Source organism: Andrographis paniculata, unplaced genomic scaffold, assembly GCF_009805555.1.
Source record: "Andrographis paniculata isolate CXL003 unplaced genomic scaffold, ASM980555v1 Contig34END, whole genome shotgun sequence".
NCBI lineage: Eukaryota > Viridiplantae > Streptophyta > Magnoliopsida > Lamiales > Acanthaceae > Andrographis > Andrographis paniculata.
Genome location: NW_026137567.1, coordinates 5,599,598 through 5,614,712, shown reverse-complemented (window position 1 = coordinate 5,614,712; position 15,115 = coordinate 5,599,598). Strand labels below are relative to the sequence as shown.

Genomic DNA, 15,115 nt, shown 5'->3' with positions numbered 1-15,115 from the left:
AGTATTTTACTATTTCTATATATATATATTACTTTTACTCTAATAAGAAAAAGGAAATATGTATTAAATTATGATGAAAAGCGTATATTATAATTGCTAATAATATAATATGAATTTGTTTGATTTTGATTTGAAATTAAATCATTAATTTGAACTTAAATTTGAAATTTTATGTAAAAAAATTATTATATTTTTATTAATATTCATATAAAATAAAAGAAAAGTAGTATTGATTGTAATTAGAAATTCAACCATTTCCTCCATATAATAAAACAATTAAAAAGTCATCAGACAAGAGAAATGTAGCTGTCCGGGTCCGGGTCCGGGTCCGGTCTACTGAAGCAACTTCTACAGTGTACTAGTCTAGAGGACACCGAAAGAATCGTGTTACAAAAATATCTTCTGCGTAGAGTCGTGCTTTTGTTATAGTTAATGTCGCATTTTCTGGAACCAAGCGATTTATGCACCTCCGCAGCTTTCGAGGTTGCCGATTTTCTTCAGCATGTATATATATGAAATCTCTGAGTTTTGATGATCTATTGCGGCCAAACCAAGAAATTGTTTCACGTCTCCGGCGTCGTGTTGCGCCATCAATTGGCGGCTTCACTCAGCCTATTCCGACGCGTTTTGGCCGAAATTATATGTGACGACTTCTCGAAGAATTCGCGAGGAGCCATCGGATGGCTATTGTGATGATCCATTAATTATTTACAGAGATAGGCAGAAGCTTGAATTGAAGGAATTTTTTTATTTCTCTGGCGGCGGAACGCGTTTTAGGTATATATATATATTTTATTTTTCCTAAGAAAACGGAGGCAGCGTTATAGGCGTGCATGGGGAGAGCACTAAATTTTGTTATTTTGGTGGCTGAATTAGATGATCGGTTGTTGAATGATTGTTTCATTGTTTGTTTTGTGTTCTTATTTCCTGTTTGACGGTTAGTGTATTTGGCAGATCATGGGTAAGAATCACGGGTATAATATGGTGATATCTTGCTCTGAGTTGGATGATTATGAGAGAGTATGTTCTTCGTCGAGAGAAGGTAAGGGAAAGAGATTGTGGAAGAAGGTTAAATACCAGCTGGTGGAATATCACTCATTGCCTGGATATTTGAAGGACAATGAGTATATTCTCGGTTATTATAGGGCCGAATGGCCTTTGAAGCAGGTCTTACTCAGCATTTTTACCATTCACAATGAAACCCTCAATGTTTGGACGTAAGAGTTTATGCTTTTGTTGTTTCTGTTTTTATTAGTACTTTGATTTGTTAATGCTGATTCTGGTATTAGAAGTTACCCAAAGTTACTAATTGTTTGTTTCAATTTTTACCCTACAAAGATTATATATTATTTATTGTGTTTTCATGCTCCACTTTGTTTTCATCTTTTTTGGTTCTGTTGCTCATCATTCAGACCTTGTCTTCTGAACTTGAAAGATTAGCAAAGTTGTTCAAGAATTTATACTAAAACATGAGGCCATGACATGTTTACTGTAAAATGAAATCTGAGACCGGACATTGTGTAAGCTGAGCTCCTGTGTGATTGGTTGTTTAGTGGGAGAAGTGGATAAATAAATGATGTAAAAAAACCCACGGACCGTTCGGTTTGGTTTTGTTAATGTTGGATTTCCCAGATGACATTTTTCAGTTTTAAGTTTTTTGAGATAAGTAACATTGTACACAGGGTGGACTTCTTCTCTGTTTTTCCTCTGTTTTTAGAATGCTGATTCAAGGAGAAGAAAGATCCTAGTTTATTGATGATTGTATATTTTCATTGGTTAGGAAAAACTAACAATCAGATGATTGTATATTTTATTGATGATTGTATATTTTCATTGGTTAGGACAAACTAACAACTCAGATCAAGTTATCTCTAATAATGATTCTGCAACTACACTATTCATAAAGAATGTTGAATAGATGGATTCTTTGAGCAGGATTAATTTTCAAATTTACAGATAGGGAGATGTGTTTTGTTTATACCTTATACATTTGTAATACAACATTCATGATCTGGATGTGAATGAGTTGAATTAATTTTTTTTCTTAATATATTTATATATGTGTTTGTATATATATATTTCTGGCGGTTCTTTATCACTGATGATGCTATGGTGTAAAAGACACTATCTTTTCTTGTTTTCTCAGCATGAAAAAATTACATTTTGTCTACTTTCAAGGCATTGATGAATTATCTTTCTTCGATGCAGGCATTTGTTAGGGTTCTTCCTTTTCTTATTTCTAACTATATACACTGCTATGAAGGTTCCAAGTGTTGTGGACCTTCCTACACTACAAAATTTCTCTGATGCTCTGAAGAAAGCTGATTTTCAGAAACTTCAAACTGACCTGGTTGCTTGTCTTCCATTCTTGTCACACATGCCTGATCTGCAGAGACTTCGTGATGATCTAAAAACCTCATTGCCTTCGATGGACTTGCTACCATCCTTATCTAATTGGCATATCACAGAGCTCCTCTCCAACTGTTTGCCAGTGAGTCTCTCTTCCTTAAACTTGCTGTTTTCTACTTCCCGTATACCTTTTGCTTGATTTTCTCACTTGTTTTGAAAATTGTGGCTCAATTGGAAGCACAAGAGACTGGTATTCTTAATATTGCATAACTTGATATGATAGCTTCTTGTTGAATAAACAACTTTCTTAACCTGCTGTAAATGACAATTATGTGCTTTCAAAGAGAGAACTCTATTGAAAATAACATTTATAATAATTCATTTTGATCCTTTTGTGGATATTTGGATGAAAGAAGACATTCATTAAATGATGATGCTCATAAAAACAAGGGATTGCTTTAAAAATAAAGATCTTCCTCTCTATCATTAGGAACTATATTTTTGAATTGAAAATGCTTCTTGCAGAGCTCTGGACATATTTCCCTCCGGGATGAAGTATTATGACCAATTTAACATTCGTTGTATTAATGGTTTAATCTTGCAGAATGGTATGAAAGATGACATGGCAAATATAGTAGCACCCTCGACTGTAACACCAATCACGCGATGGCCGTTCTTTGCATTCTTAGGTGGTGCCATGTTTTGCTTATTAGCCAGCAGCACATGCCACCTGCTGTCCTGCCACTCGGAGCGCTTATCCTACATCATGCTAAGGCTCGACTACGCAGGAATTGCTGCCCTTATCGCAACATCATTTTACCCCCCGGTCTACTACTCTTTCACATGCTACCCTCTCTTGTGCAATCTGTATCTATGGTTCATCACCTTGCTAGGAATTGGCACAATCTTGGCGTCCCTTCTCCCAGTGTTTCAAAGCCCTGAATACCGCAACTTCCGAGCAACTCTCTTCTTCTCAATGGGGGTATCCGGCGTGGCGCCTATCTTACACAAGCTTATCCTATTCTGGAACCAGCCCGAGGCACTCTACACAACGGGGTACGAAGTATTAATGGGGGCACTCTATGGTCTTGGAGCATTAGTGTATGCGACACGAGTGCCAGAGAGATGGATGCCTGGAAAATTCGACATTGCAGGCCATAGCCATCAACTGTTCCACATTCTTGTTGTTGCTGGAGCTTATACACATTACAAAGCTGGACTTATTTATCTGAAATGGAGAGACCAACAAGGATGTTGAGGAGATTCAAAGAACATCGACGTAAGGTTAGGGGCTCTGCTTAAGTTTTAGTTCAAAAATTTTAACAAAATTCCCCTCAGTATCTAATTATGTCTGATCTCATCATGCTTGATTGAATTTCAGGCTTCTTAAAAGATATATGTGACAATGTTTGGAGTGCATAGTGAGAATTGCAATATTTTGAAATAGGAGATGGCTTTTTATTTATTTATTTTCACATTTCAGAATAACCAAAAACCCTTTCTTACAAGCAAAAATTGTCCTAATAATATAATGTAATAGACAAAAACTGAATTTAAGAGAGGCACATCACATGATTGGGACAATAGTGTTGCATTCCTTGTCACTTTCAAGCCTCCCTAAATCTTATTGCTGCCGTCTCTGCCACTTCCTTTCCCCCCTCATTTATTTCTTCCATAGTTATTTTGTATTTCATTCCAACAACCTATGACCCATTTCCCAATTCCCATCAGCCACAAAAATTAAATCCTTAGACAATATATTTATTATATATAAAAATGAATAATAATTTCTATTTATTAATTATTGTCAATTGAGGTAATGAGTATGGTTAGTGAGTGCAGTGAGAAAAGCAGATTCTAATTGAAAAGTCAAATAATAGATGCAGACAAATCATGTGCACAGTGATAGATGCAGATCGTGCAGCGTTGTGGTTTGGCAGTTGCATGGATATGTATATTCTTGTGTGTCGTTTTTACGTGTTTAAGATTTGATTAAATTATTGATATAAACATCGTACACACCACACGCCATCTGTCCTTTCTTAATTCTTTTATTTAATTCTTTGCCTAACACTCACTCACTCACTCACTCTTCGGATTCATGACTAACAGAAAATTTATTTCAATTTATATATACCTTGTCTTTTTCTCGTTGGTTGATTGGAATCTTTGATTTAGATTTTAGACCATGAGGTTTAATGGAGAATGAAAAATATGAGTTTAATTTCAAATTTAAATATAGATTGTTAAATCCTCAATAAATATGTATATATATTACTTTATTTTACAAACTATTGTATAAAAATATATTTAGATCGAAATTCAAACACAAAACAAAGCTACATGCTAAAATGATCACTGCGTCGGCTAATATTTGCAGTGTGTACTAATTATTCACAAATATTAAATAAAAAATAAGATTCCATTGAGAGGAATTTCTAATTTAGTATGTAGCTTTCTTTTTACAGTGTAAAAGTACTGAAGCTGTCGGTGCAATTGGTAACGTGTCCATCGTCTACAATCTCCATCGTTGCCCTCTCCTTTATTAACACGTTTCTTCTCCCTTCTTTCCTCTTCATTTATTTGTGCCCATTGCCAATTCCGTGTTCTCTCTCTCTCTCTCTATTGTTTTTCAATTTTCAGAGATTCCATTTATGTATTTATGAGCTTAGGGTAATGGAGTTTCTTCATTTTTGTATATAATGGTGTCTTCCGATCACATGGCCAAATTTAACGGTCGGAGCAAAGCGGCCGCGTTTTTCTCCGACGGAATTCTGTATTCCGGCGTGGGTCTGGTGGCCTTTCTTGTCGTCTGTGCTGTTTGGTCTCTACTCAGCCCTGCTCCGCCGCCGCCGGGGTTTGCCGCTACTCCATTTTCCGATGTGGAGTCTAATTTACAGAAAAAAGGTTCAGCCGCCGGCAGCGGCGGCGGAGGTGAGGCGGCACCGACGCCGTCGGTTACCTGCAATTCCGATTCGGGACCAGATCGGCTGCACGATCCGCCTGACCGGAATTTCTACGACGATCCGGGACTGTCGTACACCATCGACTCGCCGGCGATTAAAAATTGGGACGAAAAGAGGAGACAGTGGCTGGAGCAGCACCCGTCGTTCCTCGCCGGAGCTGAGAATCGAATTTTAATGGTGACCGGCTCTCAGGCGACGCCGTGCAAGAATCCGATCGGCGATTATCTCCTCCTGAAGCTCTTCAAGAACAAAGTCGATTACTGCCGCCGCCACGGCATCGACATTTTCTACAACAACGTTCTCCTCCACCCCAAGATGTTCTCTTTCTGGGCCAAAACCCCCGCCGTGAAGGCGGCGATGCTCGCCCACCCGGAGGCGGAGTGGATCTGGTGGGTCGACTCCGACGCCGCCATAACCGACATGGATTTCAAGCTCCCATTAGATAGGTACGTATATAATTTAATTTCATTTTATATACAACCAATTATTTTTTATTTTATTTTATTCTTTTCGATTCTTATTCCAACAAGGTACAAGAATCACAACATGGTTGTCCATGGATGGCTCGAATTGATCTTCAAGAAGAAGAGCTGGACGAGCATCAACGCCGGCGTCTTCCTCCTCCGCAACTGCCAATGGTCCGTCGACCTAATCGACCGGTGGGCCCAAATGGGCCCACAGTCGCCGGAGTACGATGAATGGGGCAAAATTCTGAGCTCAACTTTCCGGGACAAAATCTTCCCGGAATCCGACGACCAATCAGGCCTAGCATATTTAATTTTAAAAGAAAATGAAAAATGGGGGGCCAAAATCTACGTGGAGGGGGAGTATTACTTCGAGGGGTATTGGATGGACATTGTAGGCACCCTCGACAACATCACCGACCGGTACACGGCGGTGGAGATGGGCACCGCCGCCTTGCGGCGGCGGCACGCCGAAAAGGTATCAGAAGGGTACGCCCGGGAGTGGGAGGACCACCTCAAGGAGGCCGGCCATGGCCGCGGGAGCTGGCGGCGGCCGTTCATCACGCATTTCACCGGCTGCCAGCCGTGCAGCGGCGCGCACAACGAGATCTACTCCGGCCGGTCGTGCGTCGACGCAATGCAGAGAGCTCTGCTGTTCGCCGACAATCAGGTCCTCCGGTCGTATGGATTCGTGCACCCCGACACGATCGATCCGGCCGTCGTTCGTCCGCTGCCGTTCAATCATCCCGCCACGCAAAATTAAGTGATAATCGATGTAGTTTTGCAAGGTACTAAATTTAATCCGAGTTTATAAAACGTGAGTACATATTATGATGTATTAAATTTAAACATTTCATTAGAAGGGCAGTTGAGTCGCCATGAATGTGAGTAAATAGGATCACAGGAAAGTATGTCTGTATGCAACAACCACATTTAAAAATTGGATCTTTATTTATACCCACGTGACCAAAATTCAATGAGTGAGTGAGTGTAATTAGGGCAGGGCAGTCGTTAATTATGACAAGAGCAATAATAGGGCTGTAATGGGAATTCATTTCATTATCTAGTTCCTATAAAGTACAAAGCAGCAGTATAATTATGACATGGAGGCACCAATTATGTAAAAGCACACACAAAAATTGTCTTTTTTAAGTGAAGTTTTCAAGAACACAATACAATGCGTGCCCGCCAAATTAGCCTGATTTAGGGGCACCACTCACTGCATCAATCCACTTCCATGTTAAAGAACCAAGAAAGAAAGAAAAAGGTCTAAAATTGCCTGCAATTAAGGGGAATGCACAACCAATGATTATAATAATTTATTTGCACCACCATCACAGCAGCAATTCTCTGTCTGATGTTGCAACAGTCGGTCAAGATTCAATTTTTAAAAGTCCAGAACAGTGGCGAGAAAGAAAAAGGAGATGGAGAAGACAAAAGTTGCCATTAATTAAGGGATTTCACAATTTGTCTGCGCCGGCCTTCTCCGATCATCAAAACCAGAAAGCGACACCATATTGATATTGAAACAGGGTAAAAAAAAAAAAAACAGCTGCGAAATATGTATATCTTTCTATCACTATCGATCTTCTCCATGGATCAGTAAAGATGGAAAGAATTAAGAATCCTTACCAACCAGCAGTAACAGTAACAGTAACAGTAACTTCCTCCGTGCTTGCTATTGACGCCGTGGATAGTCGTACGGCAATGGCCTGACGTAGGATCCGTTTCTCAAATCCGGGTGCCCAAACCCGAAACTCCGGAGCACCTGATTATCCGCGAAATTCAGCGCCCTTTCCATCCCTACCCAGCACGAATCGCCTTTGTAATCCGGATTATGCTCGCCGTTGCACGGCTGGCAGCCGGTGAAATGCGTGATAAACGGCCGCCGGCGCCGGCGCCGGCTGCTATCCAATTGACGATTACGCTCCGCCGCGTAGGCATCGGTAACCACCTCCGCGTGCCGCCGCCTCAGCCGCGCTTCCTTCCTCTCAATCCCCTCGTATTCCTCGACGAATTCCTCGAATTTATCGACGATCGGCAGCCAGTAGCCGTGCAAATCGTAGGTATTCTCGACGTAGATTCTGTCCCCCCATTTCCGCTTCTCCTTCAAAAGCAGATACACCAGCGCCGATTGGTCGTCGGAATTTGGGAACGCTTTGTCCTTTAGGGTTTCAGTCAGGATTTTGGCCCATTTATCGTAATCTGGGCTTATTGGGCCCATTTGGGCCCACGTGTCCATAAAGTCCATCGACCACTGGCAATTACGGATCAGGAAAATTCCGGCGTTCACAGCGACCCAGCTCTTCTTCTCGTAGATCATGTCAGGCCAGCCATGGATTACGAGGTTATGATCCTCGTACCTCTCGAAAGGAATCGTGAATTCCATGTCTGTAAAAATGGCATCCGAATCGATCCAGAGGATCCACTCCACTTCCGGGTGGGCTAACATGGCGGCTTTGACGACCGGAATTTTTGCCCAATACGAATTCATCTTAGGATGTAATAAAAGATTGTTGTAAAAAATTGGGTACCCATGAATCCTGCAGTAATCGGCTTTGTTCTTGAAGAATCTCAGCAGCAAATGATCTCCGCCGGGATTCTTACACGTGGACGGCTGCGATCCCGTGAGGACAAGCAATCGGTTATTTGCGCCGGCGAGGAACGCCGGGTGATGCTTCAGCCAATCACGTCGCTTTTCATCCCAGCCGTCGATTCTTTGATCGACGGTGTAGCGTAGATCCGGGTCATCGTAGAAGGTCTTATCGGACGGCTCATGTTTCGCCGCCTGGTTTAGGTTCAGACAGTCCTTCTCCTTCGTGTCCTGTACGGACAGAATCGCGGAGAAGGTGGGTAAGGAGTCGGTGAGGGTCCATACAGTCCAGAATAATATAACGACGCCGATGACTGCAACGCAGAAGGAGTAGCACGGCCTGTCGCGTGAGGGTTTGCCGTGGAGAAGGGGTTTCGCCATGGATATATCTGTATGTGATTACTTAATTCGATTCGAAGAGATTGAGGATGTCAGGGAATGAGAATACGAGGAGGCCTGGACTGTTTACTACTATACAAACATACATACATACATACATAGATAAATACACACACGCACGCACAAGTACACACACACACACATATATATATATGTATGTTTTGAATTCAATGAATAAAGACTGGTTTTTTGAAGTGGGAATTGCAGGAAATTGATTGAAATGGAAAATGAAGTGGATAGAGTTTAATGATGCAGGGCAGGCAGGAAGAGGAATAGCAGGAATATGTCTGTGAATTGGGAAAGAAGTATAAGAACAGGATTTTAGGATCTGTATATTTAATGTAGGAGAGATTTGAAATTTGGGAGAGACGACAGATGAAGAAATTAATAGTGTCCTTGTAAGAACGATATTAACGCCACAACTGCCTCCAAATTTTCTGTCTAAATCATACTTTGCCTTTCCACAATTTCAAACTGGCAAACAAAATAAATACATTCTCCCCTTGTTACATAATTGTATTATTTTTTTCTAAATTGCAGATTTAGTTCATACACTGCAATGGAAAGTTGTTATTATTATTAGTATTCTTTAATAGTTTGATGAATCTCTTAAATGGGCAATCAATAATTTGGTGAATCTCTTAAATTGCTTGGTTTCTTTTGATGGCGTTTTTCGATAAACTTAAATTTTAATCAACTTTCCGAATATAATTTTAGAGAATGGAAGAAACGGCAATTCATAATATACTAAGCAAAATATATACTTCTTGGGCTCTTTGAAGTTTTTACAGTCATTAAAATATAATGTCAAATTGTATAAGAGTAAATATTTTAATATTAATGTATAATTATTTTTTTAAAAAATTAAAAATAGATATTTCAAATTGAGAGAGATGAAAATGGTAAAAGGAAATACCCCTCGGTCTCAATACAATAGTCTTGTTTATTATTTTTATCCGTTTTAAAACAATAGTCGTATTTTCATAAATAATCATATTGCCATAAAATTATTCCTATCTTTTCATTATTATTACGCAATTTTCACTACTTTTTACGCTAATATACTCACAAAGGCAAAAAGGTCATTTATCTTTATTTTTTACTAACTACCAATATAATATCAATATTCCTTAAATCTCGTGTCCAACACAATAAGACTATACTTTTGGGACGGACTAAGTATAATACTCCCTCCGTCCAGCTACAAAGTATACATATTTCTATTTTGGGACATTCAATTACAAAGTAACTAATTCATTAAATATCCCACTTTTTTCCACAAATATCCTTACTTTACATCACATCGTTACTTTTATACCAAAAAGTAAAGGCAAAAATGTCATTACATTACTTTTACTTACCCACTATAACTAAAATACTGTTATTTCTTAAATTCCGTGCCAAAAGTAAATGTATACTTTATCCGTGGAGTACAATAGTAACCGAATTTAATGACTTCGAAATTTCTTTTTAATTAGGATTTTTTGTGTCACTCAAATGTTAATTTTAAGGCTGTGACTAATTACATACCATACCTATTCTAAATAAATAAATATTATCTATCACAATAGCAGCAATTTTCCAACTTAATTGGGCTGTTGAAAATAATAGACTTTCTTATTGGGCTTATGTTAATATACCGCTAGAAAGTGGGCCTATATTGGGCTTATAAAATTATTTGGTTGAAAAAAATATTTTAATGTTTTGTTTTAAATAATAGACTGCAGTAAATGTAAATCTTAACTCAACTATAAATTGGTGATTCATTTAAAATAATTCTCTAAATAATTAAATTCTATATATCATTACAGACATCAAGCAAATGCATATGTTAACACTAATTACGTAATTCTCCACATAATTTAGCATACAGTCTTATCGTACTGATTAAGTAGACTCCTATATCTAGACCCCATGCAGTTTGCAAAATCACAAACATAAACGGAGCACCGGGACTCCGGCACCAGATGAACGCAATTCATGTAGTCGATACATTTGGGTGCAGAGCTCCAGGCCCCGCATGCAGTAAATAAACTATCCCTGAATAAAACGAACAAGTCAAGTCGGGTCGACCCGGCCCGACCAGAATTCAGTTTCGTCGTCTTCATCAATCCTCTCGAACCCAAAGCTACGGCTGCGAGTATCCAGCGTTATATGACTTTGTTGTTAACCATACAAGTTAACTCTTATATAATAACATGGATCCAACAATAATAATAAAATATTAAGTATAAATCAAAATACCTTTTTTTCAATATACATTCTTTCTTAGATGTGCATTTTACAATTAAATGAGACTTTTTTTTTTTTTTTTTTACATGAAAATCCGTCGTCGCTAGTTGTCGAGTGATTCCGAGTAAATTTCGGTAGAACCTAATACCTTGCATATGTAACTTGAAGGCGTAGAAAGTTTAAACTTATGACTTCTTCGACGAGTTCACTCTGTCCATGTTGTATCAATAAATGTAAATATATTTATAAGTAGCTGATAGATGAATTATAATATTTCCTTCGTCCTATCGAAATGTTATCGTTTTCTATTTTCGTATGTCCTAAAATATTATTACTTTTATATTTTTATTTTTTTTACTACAATTAAATATAATATTAATATTAAAAAATCTATTTGCAAAAAGCAAATATCACCGCATTCCAAACATATACAAAAAGCACACACTAGTGTCCGTTTTTATTTTTAGATGAAGTTAATTTGTCGTAATGGAAGTTTCCGCGCACGAACGCCTGGCGTGCGAGGTTTGAAACTGAAGAAATGAAATAAAATAAAATAAAATGATGAGTATGGGAGTGGATATATAAATATAATAATCACTAAATTTGACTTATTCAAATAGTGAGAGTAAATTCAATATCTTGACTCTTGAATTCAATCTGAACCTGGTCTATTAAAGCATTAATCATTCACTTCAGCTTTTTATATATTACAATAATATATAATTCTATAATTATGATTTAATAGTACGAATAATAATAAAAATATATATATATATATATATCTTAATTAAAATTGACTGGTCTGCACCTGATTATATATTTATTTAAAAAAGTGGTCGAATTATTTCAATATCTGCTGAGATTCCCTCAACGTAGGAGACAGTTAGAAATTGAAGAATAAATATTTGAATAATTAAAGCAATAGGCAGGCATATCCAATTTTGTTTACCTTAATGAAATACAAATTCATACAAATAACGTGACTGCTTACGTAGCTGGACAAACATTCAAATAATTTATTATTAGTATTTTTTAAATATTGTTGTCTTGGCCAAAGTATGTATGGAATCCCCGTAGAAAGAACTTGGAATTGAGTGAAAATAAAATTATTTCAACTTTTAATTTGTTTTTATTTATTAAAGATAAGAATTAGAGTTATCATTATTATTATTATTATTATTATTATTATTATTATTATTATTATTATTGTCATATTTAATCATATAAATAAAAATAGATGAATAAGCAGGTAAGTTATACTACATTGATCGAGTCAAATTAACACATACTGTCTTTGTTTGGGGGTTTGGATTTTAAGTTAATAAAAATCTTGAATTGAAATAATTATACGATGTGATATAAATAGGTGTTGATATGATAGTTTGCATGTAAATTGATTTTTAGTATAATATAGAAAATTAAAAATAAGTGTTTGATTTAATATTTTTTGAGAAAAAATTTGAAATGAATAGTAAAAATTCTAACAGATCTTCCAAACAAAGTTAAGTCACTAAGTTAGTAAAAATATGTAATACTTTTAATATTTTTTATCTTTTATATTTTGAATTATTAATTATGTGTAATAAATAGTATAGTTATAATTTATGTAAAAATTATAAATATTTTTTTAATATTATTGTTTAATTAATTTTACTATTAGAGACGCGTATTTTGTAAAATATTATATTAAATATATTATTTCACCTGTCTTAAAATGTATTAAACTTCAAAACTTTTGGACTTTTTATCTAAATAAATCCTAAAATTTGTGCAAATATTGAGATATAGATAATAATTTAAATGACACAAAAACAAAGATTATGTTTCTTGTCCCCGTTAGAGACGCATTTGCAACACCATTTGTGTCATATTATTACTATTATTATTATTTCTAATAATTCTTAAGAAGCTCAAAAAAGTCGTTGCTATGGCTGCTGGTTATCCAAAGATAAATTTCCCCCACGTCCACCCTCCTCCATTATTATACTTCATGACATCATCTCCATCGTCACACTTACCTTAACACACACACACATATGTTTATATTATCAAGAATTAACATCAAATATATCTTTATTTATTTATCAACAAGAATATCAATGTATTAATCTGTTCATACATATTATTTTTTTATATTACTCGTTACAAAATAATTTAAATATCACATTATTTTTGTTTTTCTTTTTAATAAAACAATAAATTAAATATTTATCATTTTTAAAATTTAAAATTATCTTTCTATATATTCCCTCAATCCCATATTTATATATCCACTTGTTTTTTATACGGAGTTTTAGAAATATTAGGATAAAGTAGAATAAAGGTAAAATGACTAAATTAACTATTGTATGATATAAATGTAATGATATTTGTGTAATATATTGTAAATTGGAAGGATACTTTGTTATATTAAGTAGACAGTAGAATTACATGAAATTAATACTTTGTTATGGACATATAAAAAAATAGATAGATTGTTAAGATCAAGCGAGTAGACAAGAAGGATTGTTTTAATTGTCAAATTCGTCTTCAGTCCTCAACCACACATAATTCGCCTACTGTGACTATATTCTAGATTTAATTTATAGGATATAGTTTGATCAAAAGTTTACTCAGTGCACACTTTCGGATAAGGCTCTAAATTTCTACATTATTATAAAAAACATGTATATATATATATATTTTAATGTGGTCAAATCCGCCCACCATTTGCTGCCTGCATCAGACCCGCATCGATGATCGCCTCACCGCCGACGCTACCGACAAAAACTCCACGCCCAATTATTACAACATTAATTATGTCTTCCTATAAATACCAACAAATCCCCCACCTCTTCATCTTTCCCTATACTCATCCATTCATTGGATTTTATTTTATTTTTTCAATTATATATCGATCATAAATTGGATTGATCAGTTCATAATAAACAATAATTGTATCATGGCTTCTTCTTCGTCGTCGGCTTCTACTCATTTCAATCCGGAGAATCAGAAGAGCTACCGGCCGCCGCCGGCGTACCGCTCCGCCTTGCACGCTGTCCGGAAGTTGCCCGGGGGCAAGAACGTGATCACGAAGAAACCAATAGCGCCGATGCCGCCGACGCCGCCGAAGATATATAAAGTGAACCCTGTAGATTTCAGGGACGTCGTTCAGAGGCTCACCGGCGCGATTGAGCTCCGGCCGACGCGGCTGCGGGAGGTGGCGCCGCCCCCGCTCAGCCTCTCCCCGCGGCAAGAAATAATAATGACCCAGAGGAATAATAATAATAATAATATATTGGGTTTTGACGGCGGCAATTACGGCGCGATTAGCCCGACCTTGTTCAGCCTGTCGCCGTCGTCGATGGCGTGGTGCTCGTCGATTCTGATGAGCCCCGGCGCGCTTTCTTCCTAGCGACTAGACCGCCGGCGCCGGAGATTCAGATTATTGGTAGACGACGGCGGTGATCGGAAACATCGATCTCAGATCAATTAATTAATGGAGTCAACGACTCGAATAACTTTTATATGTCATGAAGTAATTAATCATCACAGAGTTCGTGAATGATTTGTTATGTGATTCCTTTTTTTCCTTTTTTTTTTTTTTTTCCTACTGCATATTTGGTCTGAACTGTGAATTCATGTCTGAAAAACGAAGTAAGCATTTATAGATCTGCATACTTATTCTCTATTAAATTGAATTAATTAGATTAAAATGCATTCAAAGTTTGGGAAATCATTCCATATATTAATGATCACTTGTCGATGATGGCTACTGTAATTTCATGTTAAGTAGTATCTATCTCGTGCATTAATAAATCCAAACTACCTTACCTTGTGGAGAAGATGATATGCATGTGTTAGAAATTTACATTTAACTTGGATATAAGTAAATTATAGCATTTAGGATAAGTTTTAATAGTTGTGTGAATGTAAAATACACCTAAATTATTTTGGCATATATGAACTAATGCGTTTTTTTCATTAATGCATAAGTTTTTTTCTTTTCTATTAATCTCATGTTGCAGAAAATTTGCTATCGAATCGTGGGGCGGAGACATGTGTGAGTTTGACATTATTCAATTTACCTTATTCATTAAATGTCTACAAAAGGCAAATTGTATAACTAAGGA

General features: G+C 36.6%; 4 protein-coding genes across 8 annotated transcripts; 3 read left to right on the top strand and 1 right to left on the bottom strand.

The window, feature by feature from the left end:
* Positions 1 to 331: 331 nt before the first annotated feature.
* Positions 332 to 4,905, top strand: LOC127248535 (heptahelical transmembrane protein ADIPOR3-like). Of its 5 annotated transcripts, none has more exons than XM_051270912.1 (5): positions 332 to 777; positions 955 to 1,217; positions 2,209 to 2,491; positions 2,954 to 3,633; positions 4,818 to 4,905. In XM_051270912.1, exons 2-4 carry the CDS (start codon positions 958 to 960, stop codon positions 3,605 to 3,607), a joined length of 1,197 nt encoding a protein of 398 aa, XP_051126869.1. In that variant the 5' UTR covers positions 332 to 777; positions 955 to 957; the 3' UTR covers positions 3,608 to 3,633; positions 4,818 to 4,905. The 5 variants fall into 5 exon arrangements, with proteins under 5 accessions (XP_051126869.1, XP_051126868.1, XP_051126867.1 ...); XM_051270911.1 differs by lacking the exon at positions 4,818 to 4,905 and adding an exon at positions 3,731 to 4,479; XM_051270910.1 differs by lacking the exon at positions 4,818 to 4,905 and having other exon boundaries at positions 333 to 777; positions 2,954 to 4,475.
* A 137-nt stretch (positions 4,906 to 5,042) lies between these two features.
* Positions 5,043 to 6,751, top strand: LOC127248533 (putative glycosyltransferase 7). The gene is made up of 2 exons (XM_051270908.1): positions 5,043 to 5,761; positions 5,846 to 6,751. Exons 1-2 carry the CDS (start codon positions 5,052 to 5,054, stop codon positions 6,540 to 6,542), a joined length of 1,407 nt encoding a protein of 468 aa, XP_051126865.1. The 5' UTR covers positions 5,043 to 5,051; the 3' UTR covers positions 6,543 to 6,751.
* A 109-nt stretch (positions 6,752 to 6,860) lies between these two features.
* Positions 6,861 to 9,098, bottom strand: LOC127248534 (putative glycosyltransferase 7). The gene has a single exon (XM_051270909.1). The coding sequence runs from the start codon at positions 8,751 to 8,753 to the stop codon at positions 7,458 to 7,460; it is 1,296 nt and encodes a 431-aa protein (XP_051126866.1). The 5' UTR covers positions 8,754 to 9,098; the 3' UTR covers positions 6,861 to 7,457.
* Positions 9,099 to 13,833: 4,735 nt separating this feature from the next.
* On the top strand, positions 13,834 to 14,579 carry LOC127248682 (uncharacterized). Its single transcript, XM_051271149.1, has one exon. It carries the CDS (start codon positions 13,945 to 13,947, stop codon positions 14,395 to 14,397), a length of 453 nt encoding a protein of 150 aa, XP_051127106.1. The 5' UTR covers positions 13,834 to 13,944; the 3' UTR covers positions 14,398 to 14,579.
* The last annotated feature ends 536 nt before the right edge of the window (positions 14,580 to 15,115 follow it).

Bases quoted from the DNA above. Each gene is read 5' to 3' on its own strand.
- LOC127248682 (XM_051271149.1), top strand. From the start codon at position 13,945: ATGGCTTCTTCTTCGTCGTCGGCTTCTACTCATTTCAATCCGGAGAAT.
- LOC127248534 (XM_051270909.1), bottom strand. From the start codon at position 8,753: ATGGCGAAACCCCTTCTCCACGGCAAACCCTCACGCGACAGGCCGTGC.
- LOC127248535 (XM_051270912.1), top strand. From the start codon at position 958: ATGGGTAAGAATCACGGGTATAATATGGTGATATCTTGCTCTGAGTTG. The intron at 1,218-2,208 runs GTAAGAGTTTAT...TCTTCGATGCAG, and splicing joins GAAACCCTCAATGTTTGGAC to GCATTTGTTAGGGTTCTTCC. The intron at 2,492-2,953 runs GTGAGTCTCTCT...TTAATCTTGCAG, and splicing joins TCCTCTCCAACTGTTTGCCA to AATGGTATGAAAGATGACAT.
- LOC127248533 (XM_051270908.1), top strand. From the start codon at position 5,052: ATGGTGTCTTCCGATCACATGGCCAAATTTAACGGTCGGAGCAAAGCG. The intron at 5,762-5,845 runs GTACGTATATAA...TATTCCAACAAG, and splicing joins TTCAAGCTCCCATTAGATAG to GTACAAGAATCACAACATGG.